The sequence below is a fragment of the Neolamprologus multifasciatus genome, chromosome 16 (assembly GCF_963576455.1).
Source record: "Neolamprologus multifasciatus chromosome 16, fNeoMul1.2, whole genome shotgun sequence".
NCBI lineage: Eukaryota > Metazoa > Chordata > Actinopteri > Cichliformes > Cichlidae > Neolamprologus > Neolamprologus multifasciatus.
The window spans coordinates 21,230,115-21,249,897 of NC_140454.1; the positions used below are offsets into that span (position 1 = coordinate 21,230,115).

At 41.9% G+C, this 19,783-nt stretch overlaps 1 protein-coding gene across 16 annotated transcripts in view; it reads right to left on the reverse strand.

Annotated features, from left to right (window-relative positions):
* The window catches only part of fmnl2a (formin-like 2a), a 53,931-nt gene extending 36,661 nt beyond the window's left edge, over window positions 1–17,270 (reverse strand). For 10 of the 16 annotated variants that reach the window (XM_085134823.1, XM_085134821.1, XM_085134828.1 and 7 more), the window contains exon 1: window positions 16,546–17,268. In XM_085134823.1, the coding sequence (XP_084990949.1) occupies window positions 16,546–16,659 (114 nt within the window). In that variant the 5' untranslated portion in view covers window positions 16,660–17,268. Of the gene's footprint in view, window positions 1–16,545 lie in introns of all 16 variants that reach the window. The other 6 variants (XM_085134832.1, XM_085134833.1, XM_085134834.1 and 3 more) reach the window with 3 other exon arrangements.
* Between the last annotated feature and the right edge of the window lie 2,513 nt (window positions 17,271–19,783).

The following is a 19,783-nucleotide window of genomic DNA, read 5'->3' on the forward strand; positions in this document are numbered from 1 at the left end:
GCAAGGAGTTTATTAAACTTCACCGAAACAATCTGCAAATTTCATTAAAATTTAATAAACTATCATCTTGTCTTTATTTTTAGTTAGCACATACCTTAAACACTTAAAGCTGTAAGCTAATGATAGTTATATAAGAGCAGATGCTGCTGGTGCAATAAGCTGTACGTTTTACATCCAATGGATGCATGATCTGATTAGTAGACTAATCGTAAAAATAATCGGTGACTAGTCGACGATCAAAATAAAAGTTTGTGGCAGCCCTAGTATTTTGCTTTGAAACTTTTTTTTTTTTAAAGCTGTTCCTCTTTGATGAGGTTAAGCAAGTGATTTCCTGTGAAGAGCCTGTTGTTCAGTCACACCTAATGTGACCCATGTGTTGGCGAACACATTAAGACTGAAAATAAGCTTCAATCGTGCAAAAAAACACAACTCTTGCACAACTCTTTTTCTTTATCCGGTTTTACTTTATCGACATCTGCTTCATGTATGAACACTTCTGCAGCTGTCCAAAATGTTGCACTTTCCAGCATTATTCACCACACCCTGGTGTGGATTTAGAAAGGCTTCAAACAATTATCCAGCGCTCCCAGTATGCTGCGCAAAGAACATGGAAACACAAGTGCGACCCAGCTGGATACTGGTTAACCAGCTATTCTTATAGAAATAAAACAGAAACAAATTAAAAGCACAAAAATAGCATAGAGGTGTATAGCTAAACTGAGTGTTTCTGCAGCTTTCAGTCATAGAGAATACACAATAATACAGATGCACAATACAACTGTGTGAGAGAGAGCCATTCAGCAAAGAGCAGGGGAAAAAATTAGAAAACATAACCATTAGAGTTGAGGTTGTTTTTCCCATCCACACTGGTTGGGCTGCATCACCTATCAGAGCGGGTACCGCACTCAGCTTCTACTTTTTCTTCGCTGGATTTTCCAAAGAGCACGAGGGGGGGGGGGAGGGGGGGGGGGAGAAATATCTTGAGATAAGACCCATTTCCATGAGTGAGTAACACGATAATCGAGTCAGACCTGCTCTTAGAGCTATTGTTTTGTTGTTTTAGAATTTGCTTGAGATTTTTTTGCATAATAACGTGTGGCAAGCCTATTAGTCTTTATCACCATTTTAATTATGAAATAGTCCATTTATAAAGAGAACAATCAATGCGATGCCGGGATCGGGCTTAGGCACATCTTTGGATTTTACTAACAGCTATCGAGAGGAAGGCTAATATACATAAAATAAAGCTCAACCTAATACAAAACATAATATCTAAGCCAGTTTTTGGACCTTTTTTTTTTATTCCATTATGTTCATTAGGTCATGTTTCCCCCCACATATCTTTGTGCTTCAGAATAGTTAGTGATGAACTGAACTGATCCCAGTAGACCTGTGAAACAAATAGAAATCCAACTGACAGCTCAGTACTGTGGAAGAATCTTGCACCTAGGGCTGTGCGATATGACCAAAATCTCATATCCAATAACATGTCTGTGAAGGTTCTCAGTCATCCAGGTCATCGTAGTCAAAGGAGCTTGCAAAGAAAAGCGTCTGGACTTTGTTACTTGAAGACGTTTCACCTCTCATCCGAGAAGCTTCTTCAGTTCTAAGGTCAAATGGTGGAGAGTCCCAGATATAAACCTAGTGGGAGTGTCCCCCCACAGAGGGACAAAAGGACCCCCTGATGATCCTCTAATCGCCTGAGCCAAGGTGTGGAACTGGGTGTGGGTCCCAATCAGCCAGAGTTTCGGGTGAGTTTATTGTGAAACCTGGCCCCACCTTATCATGCGAATTCCTGAGGTCAGATGGCCCAGGGTGTGAGTGGGCGTTAAGGCGTCTGGGAAGGGATCTCAAAACTGGATTATAGATGGCAGAGAGTTGGTGTCGTAAACCACCGCCTCTGTTCAAAGATGGTCGCTCACAGTGGACATAGATGGCTTCTTTCACTCCTCTTTCAAACCATCTGTCCTCTCTGTCCAAAATGTGAACATTGGCATCCTCGAAAGAGTGTCCTTTATCCTTAAGATGCAGATGGACAGCTGAGTCTTGTCCTGTGGAGGTCGCTCTTCTGTGTTGTGCCATGCGCTTGTGAAGTGGCTGTTTGGTCTCTCCAATGTAGAGGTCTGGGCATTCCTCGCTGCACTGTAGGGCATACACCACATTGTTAAGTCTGTGTTTTGGCGTTTTGTCTTTCGGGTGAACCAGTTTTTGTCTGAGCGTGTTGCTAGGTCTGAAATGCACCGGGATGTCATGCTTGGAGAAAACCCTCCTGAGTTTTTCTGATACACCGGCTACATAGGGGATGACAATGTTGTTGCGTCTGTCCTTCTTATCCTCCCTCGCTGGTGTCTGATCTTCTTTTCTGTGCCTCTTTGCTGACTTTAAGAACGCCCATTTAGGATAGCCGCACGTTTTGAGTGCTTCCTTTACATGTGTGTGTTCCTTCTTTTTCCCTTCAGGCTTAGAGGGAACATGTTCTGCCCGGTTGTGTAGGGTCCTAATTACTCCAAGTTTGTGTTCCAGAGGGTGATGGGAGTCAAACAGGAGGTACTGGTCCGTGTGTGTGGGCTTCCGGTAAACTTGCATTAAAATGATGATGTTTTTGTCCACAGCGTTAATGTGCGTTCACTGCGCACATTAACGCTGTGGACAAAAACATCACGTTCACCAGGGAAGACACAAAGGACGACTGTTTGCCTTTCCTGGACTGCGCTGTGCACATTGAAGAGAATGGCAACCTCAACATCGAAGTTTACTGGAAGCCCACACACACGGACCAGTACCTCCTGTTTGACTCCCATCACCCTCTGGAACACAAACTTGGAGTAATTAGGACCCTACACCACCGGGCAGAACATGTTCCCTCTAAGCCTGAAGGGAAAAAGAAGGAACACACACATGTAAAGGAAGCACTCAAAACGTGCGGCTATCCTAAATGGGCGTTCTTAAAGTCAGCAAAGAGGCACAGAAAAGAAGATCAGACACCAGCGAGGGAGGATAACAAGGACAGACGCAACAACATTGTCATCCCCTATGTAGCCGGTGTATCAGAAAAACTCAGGAGGGTTTTCTCCAAGCATGACATCCCGGTGCATTTCAGACCTAGCAATACGCTCAGACAAAAACTGGTTCACCCGAAAGACAAAACGCCAAAACACAGACTTAACAATGTGGTGTATGCCGTACAGTGCAGCGAGGAATGCCCAGACCTCTACATTGGAGAGACCAAACAGCCACTTCACAAGCGCATGGCACAACACAGAAGAGCCACCTCCACAGGACAAGACTCAGCTGTCCATCTGCATCTTAAGGATAAAGGACACTCTTTCGAGGATGCCAATGTTCACATTTTGGACAGAGAGGACAGATGGTTTGAAAGAGGAGTGAAAGAAGCCATCTATGTCCACTGTGAGCGACCATCTTTGAACAGAGGCGGTGGTTTACGACACCAACTCTCTGCCATCTATAATCCAGTTTTAAGAACCCTTCCCAGACGCCTTAACGCCCACTCACATCCTGGGCCATCTGACCTCAGGAATTCGCATGATAAGGTGGGGCCAGGTTTCACAATAAACTCACCCGAAACTCTGGCTGATTGGGACCCACACCCAGTTCCACACCTTGGCTCAGGCGATTAGAGGATCATCAGGGGGTCCTTTTGTCCCTCTGTGGGGGGACACTCCCACTAGGTTTATATCTGGGACTCCCCACCAATTGACCTTAGAACTGAAGAAGCTTCTCGGATGAGAGGTGAAACGTCTTCAAGTAACTTAAAGAAGTCCAGACGCTTTTCTTTGCAAGCTCCTTTGACCATATCCGATAACGATATAAATCACAAAAATGTAACATTTTCTGTAAACTCTGTGAATCTCGGGCAGCTCGACTTGCGGGAAGTGTTTCCAGCTGCACGTTATGTAGCTGGAGTCGAGTGAACCAATGCATGAAACTATATATTTTTAGACATAAGTTGTAACGGCCGCCGTTTTCTTTGTGAGTATTTATTACACAGCGCGCTGCGGGGAAAAGCCTGTTCTAACGTTTGAGTCTAAGGTTTATTTATTAGCACCTGGCGGCTCTTTTTTACTTCTCATCCGTAAAAAATCTGCTCTTTCACGTGATTCAGTTTATTTTGAAAAGTCTCAACAGGATCTTGAGCTTTATTGTGAAAGGTTTGTGTGGAACATAAACAAGGGGACGCAATGGTGTTACCGTCGTTGTTGCTAACCACAACGCATAAAAACAGGCGCTTGTCCGTCCTTAGTGTGGTTATATAAAATATAAGAGAAATAGAGAACTTTAAGAAATTAATATAGCCACTACAGTGACCATCAAAACAATGAAAAAATATTGCCGTAAAGAGTTTATTTTGCAACACCACGAAACAAACGATAGCGTAAAATGAAACGATAGACGTTTTTATATCGTCATCCGATATATATCGTTATATCGAACAGCCCTACTTGCACCACCTATTATTTTTTTTGTTTTGCCTCCTAGAAGACAGACTTCAGCCAGCAGTGTTGGGGATCTTCTGAAAACTGATGGAAATATGAACATAGAAAAGTATCCTCAGAGTCTGATCCACCAAGTATCATCATCTGGAAAGCTTTTGATTTTTCAGACTAACATTGATCCCAAACAGTGTCAGTGCAGTGAAACCCGCATGGATAGAACAAACACGCAGTGAAACACTATCAGCCGTGGATTGGCCTCCCCAAATCATGGACCTCAACATTACTGAAACAACGTGTAGTCATCTTGGTGAAGAATGGAATGAAAGGCAGCCAACATCCAAAGCTCTGAATGTCTTTTAAGAAGCCTGAAGAACTATTCCTGAAGATGACTTAAATAAATTACAAGAAAGCTTGTGTAAGAGAGTTCAGGCAGTGTTGAAGAATAAATGTGGTCATGCTAGATATAGACTTTCAAACTTGCTAGAATTGTACAAACTATTTTCTCTTATATACTGTTATACACTCATATATAAATTGTTCACCCCTTTCTCATTTTCCTGGCAAAATAGTAAAAAAAATTAGGGATGGCTAATGGATATGGTAAAAACTCAGGTTGTAGCCTGTAGATATTTAACTAAAGGAAATTGAATTAGTATTCTGCCGAAGCTTTGAGTCGAATGATCGCTGCTGTGCTGACTGCAGGGAATTGGGAGTCATAAGGGTTCTATTGACTCATTCTGGCTGCTGACCAGATGACTAGGCTTTGTATCCATTCGTCTTCCCTAAACACATTAAAATACAATCTGACGCCTGAGCGGACGGTCACATCAAGTGACAGAAAACCACCAGCGGGTTTACTATGTTACACACAGAAGTGGTTTTACATTTTGGAGAGAGAAACCTGAAGGAGGGTAGACTTTTACTTCTAAACGTCTACCTTGTTTTGTTTGGAATTAAGAGTACCTTTGGCCTGGGTGCTTGTGTGGCTTGGGTGGTTTGCTGAGTCGCTGTGGGTGCACTGAACTGCTTGGTGAGGCTCCAACTAAAGCAAAAGACCACTTCTACCAGCCTTCATTTCATCCCACTGCTAATGAGCTGTGACCAGCACTCAGCTCACTGGGTTACCCCATGTCTACAACCACACTGGTATCTGTGCAACTGTGTTATTAATGGGGTGCAGCTGAGGAGGGTTGGGCAGCTTCTAACCAACACCTGATGGCAGACCACCCTGACGAATATGCACCTAAATTGAACTGGTTAGTAAAACAGTAAAGCATAACAGAAATTTGAGACACAGGCGAACACGCTAAAAGGATGCACTTATTCATGCTGAAAATTAATAATAATCTGATATAAAATGGTGGCAAAGCCATTTTAAGTATTGGTAAAGCAGATGCGTGCAACCAGTGCAGCTGCAAGGAAGTTTAAATCCTAAAAAAGCACAATGAAAGGGATTTAGTCAACAAGACAATCCTGTTGGGAGACCCTGACAAAGCATAAGAGACTCCCTCCAGACGGCAACAAAACGCAAACGACAAGAGGGAGAAAAAAAAAAAAGAGGAATTCACTGTGCTGGACGACCATCCCCTCAGTGAAATGTGGGGTTTCAATGCTCTCCAGTCTCCCTTCATGCTGCCAAAGTCACATTTCATCTCCAAAGCAGCTGTCCCACATCTGTACAGTTAGTGAGTGAGTTCTTTTAGAAACAAAAATGACCTGAAAGCTGTAGCCTGAACATGAATCCAGGTCATTAATAACTGTCAGTACTGTGGAGACAACGAGCCAGTATGTCGTGCTAAACTATGTCATATTTACTCAGATACAGGGGGCCAATTTTAGTGTAGCTCAACTTTAAAAGTTGCTACTAATAACTTTATGTCAATGCTTAACTCACATCAAGTCTTAAGGTTCTTAAGGTTCATAAATATAGAACTTATTAGAGCTAACGTATCCTATCATTATCCAGCTTAAGTCATAAAAGAAGTAAAAATAGACTGCTGGCTCAAAGCCCACCAACCACCACTACCTACCAGGAGGTCTGCTCAGGCACAGCCTTCACAGCACAGCTGGCTAGAAAAGCAAACACACAGCCCACATGAAGGACCTGCTTCAGTCAGTAATGCTGCTACAAGATCTAAAGTATATTGACACAACTAGCTAACTAACTACTTGCTTTGGAACGTGTCTAAAATGTAGTGTTTTGCACCTTTAGGTGTGCAAACACACGCGCGCGCGCGCACACACACACACACACACACACACACACAAACAAACAAAACACATCTAACCAGGTCAATCATTTTTATTTTCATTTTCTTAAAACACCCTGCAGGCCTTCAAATGTAACGCAGAACAAACTAGGAGTAAAACATATACTGTAAAGTATACATAAAAATAGTTATAAACTTCATAACGACTTTGATGGTAACTGCAGTTGAAACATAGATCTGGGATTAAGGAGAAGCACTTGAATTTTCTGTGACAGCCAACAACAAAAAAATGATAAAGCACCAATTTTACATCAGATAGAATCCACAACCACATGTTCACATCATCACTCCACATGCTGCCTGCTGTGATCTCACATACCAAGCAATTTTGGCTTGAGCGAATGCAAACAAAAGAGCTCGATCCAACTAGGAAAGTCAAGAAACCCTGGTAGACCACCTATTAAAGAAAACATCCACTTTCAGAACATGCTCCGCTGCGTTTACTTGTGTTTACTCTTCAACAACATGAGACAACCTGACAAAAGTGTGCAGTACATCACCTCACTGTCACCAGCTCTCCTCTCAGATATCTTTCAGCACAGTCATTGGTTTCTCCTTGAGGATTTGGGTTGCCATGAGTTGGTAGCACACCCACGCTCCCCTCTTTCTTCCTCTGCGTCTACCTTCTCCCTACTAAAGCACCACAATCCAGAAGAACTTAATCTCTGTGTTCAAACCACCAGATGCAGCATAACTGTTTTGTCAGCATTAATGAAACTAATGACCTTAAAGAAGACGTGTCTTTCTGCTGTAAACAACCAATTTGCATCATTCAAAGCCACGTTCCGACCTCTAATCAATTTATTTTCGCTAAAACGTCTCACTTGTCTTTTTAAATGAGCCACGCTGCGTGCCACAACAAGAAAACCTCACATTGCATCAGTTATTAAAAACTAGTCAGAGCAATAATCCTCAAATTGCTCAACTCTACGGAAATGACTGGATGCTGTACTGGTCTCTCCCAATGCTTGCTTCATCGAATGCTGGGGTGTTTTGTTTCTGAGGCATTTACACATTTATATTGAGGTTAATGCTGCGCTTCAGGCTAGTGTGAGTTGTAAAACACCATCCCTATGAGTATTAATATGTGACGGCAAAACTGCATAATAAATGATTCACTTCACTTCTTGCTTTTCACGTTAACCTTCAGGGGAGCGGAGGAGCCCCGCAGCTCAGGCAGAATTGAAATCTGTCATATTCATAATGGAGTGTCAGAGATAAGAGCCTACTTAAAGGAGAAAGGAGCTGCACAGCCCCGAGGCGTGTGCTGTCCAAACCGAGCTGTCCTCCACTCATTAGCACAGCGTGGATCTGTAATCCCTGGCGTTCTTTGGGGGCACAGGTGTCCCCTGTCTGTCCTCAGATTAGCTTTGTAATCCCCAGGACCCCCCTGACCCGACAGTAGCGTTTGTGTTTGTGAAGCTGTTCACTAGAATGCCTCTTGACCACTCGGTGAGTCAAATGTTTTTGCCTCTCGTTTTACGCATTCCAACGACATTTCATCCATTTACCTCACCGCGCTCACCAATAACATGACATACTGGACTTAGCAGACCATCTGTCAGCTTCACACTCTCTAACAAGAGTGGGTACTCGCTATTCTCAATTTATCCACGCTGCTCACAATGCCATCAAAGTGCCTTCAGCAAGCCTCACCACAAATGCAGCGAAACGCAGAAGAAGTCAAATGATTGATGTTGAAATCTGAGCCCAACAGCTTTGTTCAATTTTAAAGCATGACACAGAAAAAAAAAATCTATAACACTTTGTGTGTAAAATACACAAAATATTGCAAAAATATGTTTAAGTTGTGGATTAAAAAGAAAGGGAAAAAAAACTGTGGTTTGAGTACTGGATGCTATCCAAATTCCGGAAACATCATGGAGGTGGTGTGGAGCAGCAGGAAGCTGTCCAAATAAAACAAGTGATACATGAACACAGAGGCGCTCTGGCCAGACCAGATGTTGTGAGGTTGCGAAAGTGTCTGGACTGAGGTGGAGTCCATGTTCCAGAGCGAATATGAACCCAAAATGTTGTTTGTTCAAAACAGTTAATAAAAAAATGGCACAGCTGAGTTAAAAATGATGAGAAAAATTAGTTTACATGGATTATAACATTTAAAAGAACCTTTTAAATCTTCCTCCTGTGGCAGGAAATCTTCAATGAAATGAAAAAGAAGCCGGATGATTTAATACCAGTGCTCAATAATAGCATTTAATTTGTCCTTTATTAACACAAGCCTGACAAATACAACCAGCTTAGTGCCTAACTGTAAGCTGTGACAATGATGGCCACATTTGTGTCACTGTGTCGCATTTAGATCTGTAATAAAGTAAAAGTATTCAGCATCCTGTTTTATGTGTGCATTCGGGTGGGTGGGGGTTGTTTTTTTATCCTGTTATACACACTTATTCATTAGTCACAAGAGTGGAATTCAAAGGTTAAATGCAATAATGAAACTGATTACATACAAACTTCACAAGAAAAAGTGATAAAATAAAAAGCCTTTGAAATGGCTTCCATGATGTCACCCACACACACTGATGGCAGGCATGACGTAACCTGAGAGCTGAGTGCTTTCGCTTTATTTTCACTGGAAAACCAGGAAGCTTTACCGTTGCTTCGAAAGAATTACTGTCCCCTAGTTTGCAGTTTCAACGCCTTAGGTGGCACCGCAGCTAAAACATTGGTTTCCTGCTCTGTGACATTTCTGGAAGGTGTGCAAACATTTCTGACAGAATCATGATTACCTCCCCCACAAAAAAAACCCCCAAAACACACCTGTAAATTTTGACCCTCCAATCCCACCCCGTGTGAATCGGCATCCCTCAAACGCCGAAGAGCCGTACACTCACTTTTTCTAACGAGACGATAGAGGCACTCTGAACAGCAGGTGCCCGCCACAAAAGTACACTTTTGCATCATCCAGTGAAGAAAGGCTAAATGGGAGCTTGAAACCACATGATTACTGAGCACACAGCTGCTTTTATGGTATAAAAAAAGGGCTGCAAGTGCCTACAGACTTGACTACAGACAGTGTGGATCAAACTGTTCAAAGCTGAAACATTTGAACATCAGCGTCAGTGATCAAAGGTATTATGTGTTATTGATAAACCTGTTCAACTGTCCCATGGTGAGCATCTAAATACAAGATTTTCATAGGAGAGGAAAATTGCCTGCTCACCTGAATTTGAAGGATTCAATCTATTATTATATATTATAGATTTATTTTATAGGTGTATAAAATAAAAATTATTTACCATTTGTTGGTAATGTGTTTTTTTTAACGAAACAGCAATCTGAAGCCTCTACTGTAGGAAAGAAACAAAACTGATGTTTTGCCAATTTCCTATCTCTGCTTTTGAGATTTACTGGAATCGCTTGAGTCGGTACTGAATCCAAATCCTAACCCCGGATAGGCTGGTGCTCCTCTGTGGCTACTTGTAAAAAGTCTAGAGTAAAAGGCAAATCTCCTGTCCAATAAAACCTGAAACAGCAGACTGCCACATTGTCTTCAGGTCTAATGGAGTCCATTCAAATTCAACAGCACCTCCCATTCTGCGGAGCAGAATGGGAGGTGCTGGCAATTCTGGCAAGTTGCTACCCGACAGAACCTGCCTTTTTGAATGTGGCCATTTCAAAAGCAGCTTATGTCTCACACAGAATTTAAAAAAGTACTAAAATAAAAGCCTGAAAAAGAATGTTAAAGTTAACTTTTGAGACAAAGTGTTACATCACATCACAGCTGAGGACAAAAATTAAGCTCAAGGCCCATGAATAAGGATTGACAAGTGTCAATCCCAGAGGATAAAGTGTATCCTTGTCATAATGACTCTAATAACTGATGAATTTGCTGGAAGTTTTAGATAAAACTCAACATCATTAACATTAACTAATTCTTAACAGGTCACAACAAAACGCCCACTCTTGTGCAGAACTTTGACAGACCAAGCAGAATGTCTTTCTAGTGCAGCTGCCACCTTGGAGCCTGGACAGATCCTGACCATAATGCACTTCTCAAAAGAGCTGCAACTCTGTTGCTCTTTTGTGTGAATTTTGGACAGGTCCTGGCAATGGACTGTTACCCACATGAAAGGATCAGACTGGTCTTTTTAAGACTCCATCATGATACACCTGCAGGAAGAATTACAGCAAATATAACTATGGATGGCCAAGTCTAAACAATGACTCCAGGCTGATGTCAAAACTCCCAGGGACATTTTCTTTTCCTCTTAACACAGTTGCTAGCTGGCATTCAACATTTCATTGATGCCAAACAAAGTGTCCGGCTGTTTTATTAGTCCACAACCACGCAACTGAAACTTCATTCAGCAGGTAAACAAAAGCAAAGAACTGTACAATCAAAACAAAGTCCAGCTGACAGGTTTAAAGGTTATTCTAGAGTCAACGATTTCCTTTGGCTTCATGTGCCACCCACATAGTGGAGCAGAAAACCGAACCACCGAATGTGCACATGTCAAAACTGAAGTTAGAGCAACAATACTGATTGGACCCTCGGTAGTTTCAACTGGGTGGTGACTGCACACAGCTGAGAGACTTTTTCTCACATAATCAGCTGAGCCTCTGCCAGCCAGGCAAGATGCCTCCAGGCTATGCTTTGGGATCTTGAGCAGCACATTATCGCTTCACACCGCAGTACCTCACATCCCTCTGAGATTTCACAGGCCAGAGCGTTGGTTGCAGGATTTCATTGCTCCCTGAGCATAACATCCTCAGTGCTGTTCTGGCTAATTGGTGGGTGAGTATCCTGGGGATCCAGCACAGCAGAAACTGATACAAACACACACACACATAGAAACGGGTATGTGTGGAGGCCTCTCGTGGCCTGCCGGCTCTGGGTCCAGTGCCAGGCTCCGTCTTGGGCTTCACACAGAATAAAGAGCAGCTCTGTCTGGTGGTCCTGACGCACGGGATTCAGCCACTGTTCATCCTCTGCACCACAGACAAAACCCACTGTTCTATTTTATTAATGAAGAAGAGTCAACGTGGAAAAACCTAAGAGGTTTAGCTTAGTCACTTCCTGGGTTTCATGTAGCACTGTGAGAGATGCAGGGCTCAGTGTCTTCGCACATTTGAATGACATTCTAACAAAAAGCCACAATTTGCATATTACCACCAATGCACTTTGGATACACCTTACCCTGGGAAGTACCAGAAAGCGTTTTCCAGGTAAAAACCCACTCTGGACCTGCCGATGTGACAGATTAGACTTCATTTAAACATGAGGGCTACTCTTGTGATTAATCTGCTGGAGTAGATTTCAGATGCGGTACCTCACAGCAGAAATAACAGCAGATTGTGGTGCGTCGCAGCCTTTAAACAAAGCAGCTTAGACGTAATCTGGGCAGACTACTGAGAAGAGCAACAACAGCATCCAAGCTAGTCCCCCCCATATGGCATTTAAACAAGTAATGACTCTGAACTTCTCTGTCTCCATGACAGCAGGCACGATACTCAGAGATTCAACTCGACGGTCTCCTGGATGTGGGTGCAATCTAATTTGATTGTTAACTCTGTGGTTAGCTGAGGCAGAAGAGCAGACATGAGGCCTTGGCTGCATTCCTGTTACACAGAGTCATTTTCCTTTGGTTCAGTGTGAAGCATATAGACTGACTAATAGTGTACATGTGACTCTCAAAGACTGACTGTAATCATTTCACGTGCTTTCAGCTATTGTGCACTTATAAGCCAAGAAACATGTTAAAAATGCTGTTCAGAAATTTTGTCTGGATCTGGCAAGTGTATGGTTAACTGATCAGCAGCACACTGACATGACAGAACTGTGCCGTGTAGATTAGACATCAAGAGGGCTCACTCATAATCATGTGGAACTCATCTGTGGTTGACTTATGTTACCAATACTACGACAACAAGTGAGCAAAGATGCTGTAAAAGAACCAGCAACAATGAGAAGTCGTAGAAAGCAGAGAGCCTTGGCATACAAACAAATTCCTATTTATGTCTCTATGACAATCTGCGCCGTCTAAACAAAGATTATTTGGGTTTAATCTCCTCCTGACTGAAGGCCAAGGCTGCATGTGAATCAGGCAGTCCTATCACAGCAGAGGCCTCAGATTACTATTAGCTCAAGTCTGTTTCAGAGATCAGTTCTTGGCCTAATGAGCCACTTCACTGGGAGCTTTTCATTTGTTAGAAACTGCAGACTCCACCAGAAGTAAGCCACTTGTATGACAATCACACACAGTGAGAGCAAACAACCATATCTAAGGAAGGTGGGTTGAAATTTAACTTACTACAGCTTTGAAGGAGCTGAAGCCAGTTAAAACTACACCATTATAAGTTAGGGTTAGCTCACTGAGCACAGGCAAAGGTTAGAGTTTCTATTATTTCTTTGGGTCTTAAATACAAACTTTGAACTATTTTAATGAGATAAATGCGATAAGTACAAAAAAACAACAAGATATTACAACAGCCAAGAAGTGGGGACTTCTAAGTATAATTTAGATTGGCACATGTACACAACACACTACAGACAAAATATGGTGATAAACTTTAACAACACTGAATTTTGCATTGATCTTAACAGTTTATTCTTGACCTTGGAAACATTTTTGCTAAAACAATCTCCAGTGAAGGACCATTTAATGGCATTGACACATTAACTCATCTTGTGGACTGTGCCAAGATCCTGGACTTCCTGGATCTTCTAGCATTCAGTGGGTAGTTTAACAGAACACAGTGACACCAGTTCCTGTACAACACAAGTCAACTTTACTTGTGCAATTACATAAAATCTTTACTGTAGAAACAAGGTTTATTTTACATGTGTGGTTACACACAGATGCAGTCTGCTCAGATGATTTGAGTCACGAGTTCATATTTGAAAAGCTTTTCACATCACACACCGTGCAAATTTTAATAGAGTGTAGTTCTGTGCAAAACTCTTGTCACCCTTCATTTCTCTTTATATTTTGCTTCCAAGGAGCTAGACTTTCATGTAATTTTTAAGTGCTCTTGAGCAACAGTTCTCCAGGCTTGCTGAAAGTTATTCTCTGGACATTAACTGCTATTTCACTCGGTCTGTTGCAAAAGCATATGTCCTCATTTCTTTAATTGAATTCATAAAAAATGTCAAAGATAACACAGTTTGGAGGGTGGATGAAAGGGTGGTTTTCACGCAGATACTCAAAAGGAAGAAAAAACAGAGTAAAGGCTGAGTTATGAAAAATTACACTAGAACTGGACTAAGAATCGGTGGCAACAGGTCTTATTTAGTGGTGAATCAAAATTTGTAATCTTTGGATCAAAGTATCATCATGTGTACAGAGGAGCTCAGAACAATGGATAGAAAAAAATAAATGATGGAGCAGTATCAGTCATGGATTGACCTCCTCAGAGCCAACACCTCAGCATTATTGAAGCAGTGACAGAGACAATGTCAAAAGGCAACCAGCATCCAAAGAAGAGCTTTGAATGTCCTTCAAGAAGCTTGGAGAACTAATCCTGAAGACTAATACATAAAGAAATTACAACTAGTGATGGTCAACCTCATTAGAATAGTACAAACTTGGTTTTTGCCTTATATGTTTTGTTTTTAATCTTTCATGTTTGCACGTTTTAATAAATCACTGTATCTATTTCCCATTTTCCTAACAAAATATCAAGAAATGAGGGGCAACTCAAGACTATTGCAAAGAACTATATGTCCTTGATTAAAAAGAAAAAAACAAATACAAAGCTGTGGACCACTTGAATGTGGTTACATACTGTGCAAGCCTTTAATCCAAATGGTTCCCTGCTGTGATCCAAAGCTTGCCTGTTGATCAAATCTATTAAAAGTGGCAAGTAAACAGTCCTGCAGCTATTATTTGACCAATCTGGTGTCAATATGCAACAAGAAGACTACTATATATATCATCATGTCCAAAAGCAGTCATTTAGTTATAGTTTACATAACTGATAAGAGGAAACCAGCCAATCAGATTGATAAAACTTTATGGGTGACTAACAAGGGGCTAAATGGCCCACTTAAATCTTGATCAGCTCTGAAGGCCTCTGTTATGTCAGGACACAAAGCAGAGCGAGGGGAATCATCCTAATTGTTTGCCACTCAAACTGAAGTGAGGTGATCAGAGTCACGTAGTGCCACTTGATAGTGCCAACTGCCATGAGCCACAGCTGAGACACATTAGGGTTTAAACGGCAGTAACTAACACTAAATGCTGTGATTATAGCACTAAGTTCTTTTAATGCTGGAGGGCTTCCATCCCACCGAGAGCTGAGGCATCATGCTGGCAGCAAAGAAGAGGAGGGGAGTCAGCGGGGGAGTTCCTGAAATGGTATGAGGACGGGCGTTTCAGATAGCCATCTTAAGAAATTTTAGACTTAAACAGTTTGATTAGGGCGGGGTTTGTATCCTGGAAAGCATAATGATGATGAGTTTTATAATCAACAAACTAAATTTTCTAGATCACAACTGTTTTGCTATTTCTCATTTGAGAGGGGAATTCCTAATGCTTGTAAAATGTAGGAAGTAGGTGGTTCTAGTAGCAGATGTGATTAAGAAAAGGGCCTAAATCCCTCAGCAGTGTGACGTCAAACCTCTCTCTCCGTGCTGCCTCCAGGGGATTCACCAGTGTCTGACAAGTAGCAATCACACCCCAACACAACACAGCGAATTGACTTCCACCTAAACTGCTTTTTTGTGATGTGCTTACAGGCTAAATGATCTGCCCCGCCACCACTAACATAACAAAAATGCTCTGTAGCAAGTTGAAAAAAATAAAAGACAAGCTCGAAATGAAAAACCTTCTCCTCGTCTCCGGACGAGTGCACGACGATGCAGTGATAAGAACCGGCTTGCTCAAGTCAAATTCCTTCTCTTAAAGCAGTTAATGTGTATGAGGGCGCGAGGCCAGGCGACAATCACGTTTGACCCACATTTTGCCGGCTCTCAAATTTCACCTCACTGTTCCTCTGTGCAGGTTTTGATTCACTGACTGGGGCACAAAGCTGGAGAGCAGAAAGTCATGTGTTACTCTGTGATGGCTTAAATAAATAAAATTGTCCAGTTTTTCCACACATCTGGCCAATCAAAACCTATTATATACAAACCTTCTTTGAATCCCTGCAACACGGTCAGTATCTTGATCAACTGTTTAGAACTGTTCATGCATGGAGGACTCTTTATGTTGGTGCCCAGGTAAGGTATCTGTTGACAGATCCACTGCCTGCCTATGATGTGACAGATGTTTCAAAGGACCTGACATGCCGGGCACTTAAAGCTTTAATGGGGAGCTTGTGTCTGGACTCATAAAGTTTGGGGAAAATGGCAATAAACTCAATAACTTACCACTGTAGGTGTCTCATGCATATACTTGTGGAAGTGCTACAATATTAACATTTTATCTTTTTTAATTTATTTATTTATAGGGCCAAAACGTAGTGTCTGATCTATTTCAGGACTATGTGGTAAAAAGTGTAAAAGCTGACTCAGATACTTGTTGAATCAAAAAGAAAGAAGGTATCAATAAATTCCCAGTCCTGCTACAACTTCATCGCTACTTTGATTACGGTTAAAAAAAAAACACACAACAAAGTTTAGAAGTTTTGCGAAGCTCAAAAAACGTCATATATGAGGAACAGATGCAGATGTTGTGCAAATAAACAAACACTTTTCTGTTTGGAATGACTTTTTTTTAACTGAGCAACAAAGAGAGGATCGGGGCGTGCAGGACGAGAAACAGAGGGTCCAACCTACACACACAGCTGTCCCGTCCCGGGGCACCGGAGCATGGAGGGAACAAAGAGAAGACAGATGCAAACGACTTTTTTCTTACCAAAACGATTGCAAATCTCTCCTCCAGTTCACCTGCGTCTGGCATGGGGAGTTTCAGGGGCATGTTGTGTCCCCTGAGATCAGTGTGGTGGTCCATGCTCCCTGCGTTCCCCATGATTCCTCTTTTGACCAGAAACCCCAACTTTTTCCCCTCTTAGTCCACTTGAGAAAAAAACTAAACAAAACAAAAAAACTTTGCACGGCGATAAAAAGGGGAAATATCCGCACGCTCTTCGCTTTGCTCAGTCGCCCTGGCAGGATCCTCGCAGGTTTATCCAGATCACTTCTTCTTCTTCAACATAAAGCACATGTGAGGGAAGTAACATAATGCGACGGGTCCGAGCGCCAGCGGCGGCGGCGGCAGAGGAGTCCCTGATGAAACATTTTCATGGCAAAGGGAAGAAACCTGGAAACGTGACTCCTCTTACTCACTCGGACCTTTTCTATGCAGTTATCCGTATCTTGCACAATTTCGGCTCCACTCCCAGCCGGTAGTAATGACGACGAGCATGATTCACGATTACTGCAACCCTATCTGTTACTTAGTAGTGACTGAGTGAGTGAATGAGTGAGTGAGTGAGCGGGTCCGGCTTTCCTAATCCCTCCACTGCTGACCAGCTAGTTAAGGAGGAGGGGGGTGTCCACACGCTCACACACACTTGGACACACTCGCAGCCTGCGCGCACACTCTCATCCCTCTTTTACAATGAGTCCTTTCAGGGGGCGAGCCTCCCACTTCTTCTTGGGGCGTAGCTCCCAAAGCCGTAGCTAAGGAGATGCTCGGTGTTGCATTGTGGTACTTTGAGTCTAGAGCCAGGGGCCAGTACTCAAGGGACGCCCTCGTGCAAAAGAAGAGCGAGTGCAGGGGGTCTGTGAAGTGAATCATCCTTCCCACGGTGTGTTTTTCACTTTTTGTGTAGATAAACTTGTTAATTTGTTACAGAATAATATCCTGCCAAACTCTGTCACAGTGACTTAGTCAAGCGTTTTCTACACATGTGTGATTATCAGTTTTGAGCTTAACCAGTCATCATATTGAACAATGTTTTCCAAAAACAGCACATGAGTGTAATAAATCAGTAACTCCAGGCAAGTAATCACAATGAGATAAGGCTATTTTAATTTACACCTATTTCTAAATTTTGACCATGACTGTATTCGAGGGAAAAAAATTGGCACACAATGACCTTTTCCCTCAGAACAGTCATCTTATTAGACAATATTTATTGGCTGAAAATGTGCGAACCAATCACTGCGGTCAAAGCAACAAACACAGACAGGTGTTTTTAATTGTGCGTACTTTTCTATAGCAACAGCAAACTTATAACTTATAACAGGAAGTGATCGCCAGCAGAATCAGGCTCCGGGTGGGGCAGATATGTGGTGACTGATTGGTGGAAAAGAGAGACCTCTAAAAAACGGGACAAATGACAGCTAAACAAAGATGCGAGTAAAGTTAATAATGGATGGATGGAGAAGTGCCCAGTGCTTCAGGCAAAGTCCCTCAATGTGACTAAGGGGTGGTTCAGGATCATAACATCCAACCCAAACTATAAGCTTGATCAAAACGGTTTATCAGCTATTTCAAACATTTCCCCCCCAATGAACTTACATTTTAAAAAACTAACTCTTGAACCTCTTGAACATTGGATTCAGTGTAAAATGTGATGATCAACATTCAGTGACAGTAGTAGCAGTCTGCTCAGTTGTGACACCTTAACATTTGTGTAATAAACATATATGCATATATATCTGTATTATACTAAGTACATATTCAGTGGTGAAGGGCAGTCAACATCCACTGGAAAGTTCCTATCAGATCCAGTCTGTTTTTAAAAAAAAAAAACATATTAGGATCTTCAACATGGCTTAAAATGAAATCTGATGCGGTCAGGGTGGAGACCACATTACACACAACTGGGTGACATCAACATGCAACCTTTTGGAGAAAATCCAGAGGTTCTCCAGATGCACAGTGCTTTCATTCAGCCTGCTTGACTGAGGAGGGGAGGGTGTCATATATGAGGTTACTTGGCTGCAAACACCAAGGATGCAAAACACAGCTGACTGACCTCATTCGCTCATTACGTGTTTAAAGTTGAGTATTGTTAATTTGCTCTGTAAGAACCCCTCCCCCCTGCACTGTGTATGCGTATTCAAAAGCCATTTATGCTCATTTTGATGTCTGAAAATACTAATTTACCAACAAATTTATTTCATACACCAATTCAACTGCTCAATAACACAAATAGCTTGTCATATGGCAGCTCAGTGCATTTAGATATGTTGACACGGTCAAGGTGATCTGCTGAAGTTTAAACTGAGCATCAGAATTAGTGCCAGGCGGCCTAGTGAGCGGCAGTTCTTTGGGTGAAAATGCCTTGTTGATGTTGAGGTCAGAGGAGAACTGCTTTGAGCTAATATTACAACCAAGGTACGCAGAAGAGCATCTCTGTACACACAATACGTAGAACCAGTAGCAGAAGACCACACCGGGTGCTACTCTTGTAAGCTAAGAGGAAAATGATGCTGTATTTTGCATAGACTTACCAAAACTGGACAACAGAAGATTGGAAAAACATTGCCTGGTCTGATAAGTCTTGATTTCTGCTGCAACTTTTAATGGTTGGATGGTAGAACCAGAATCTGGTGTAAAACTGTGAAAACATGGAGCCATCCTGCCTTGTATCAACGGTTCAAACTGGTGGTGTAATTTTGTTTGAGATATTTTCTTTGTATGCTTTTACAGACTTTTGGGGCTTCATGTTTTTTTTTATGGCAATATAAATAACAATGATAATAATGTCAACATAATTTAACTTTGAATCTTGCATTTGTTCTCTGAAAATTGTTTCTTTTTCTCCACATAAATCTAAATGTGCAGCTAACTCGATAATCCACCTATTATCTCAGACAATAAACAGCCCTTACTTTACAATGATCAGCACATGACACGAGCTCAACAATGACTTAACATTAAAACAATGACAACAACACTGTGTGTCGATTAAGTGCAGTGTCAAACAAATGAGGTTGTGTACTGAAATAACAAGCGTTCCTGACACAGCGGACGGTGACACAGCAGCAATAAAAACAAACAGTGAGGAAGACTGTTTCATTCTTACCCCTTAAAGTAAATAATGGTTTCATTTTTAGTAGATATAGAATGTGCAGAAAGGTGATTAACATAAGCTTAATTAAAATAAACAACTGATCATTTTTCTTTTACTCATTTAATC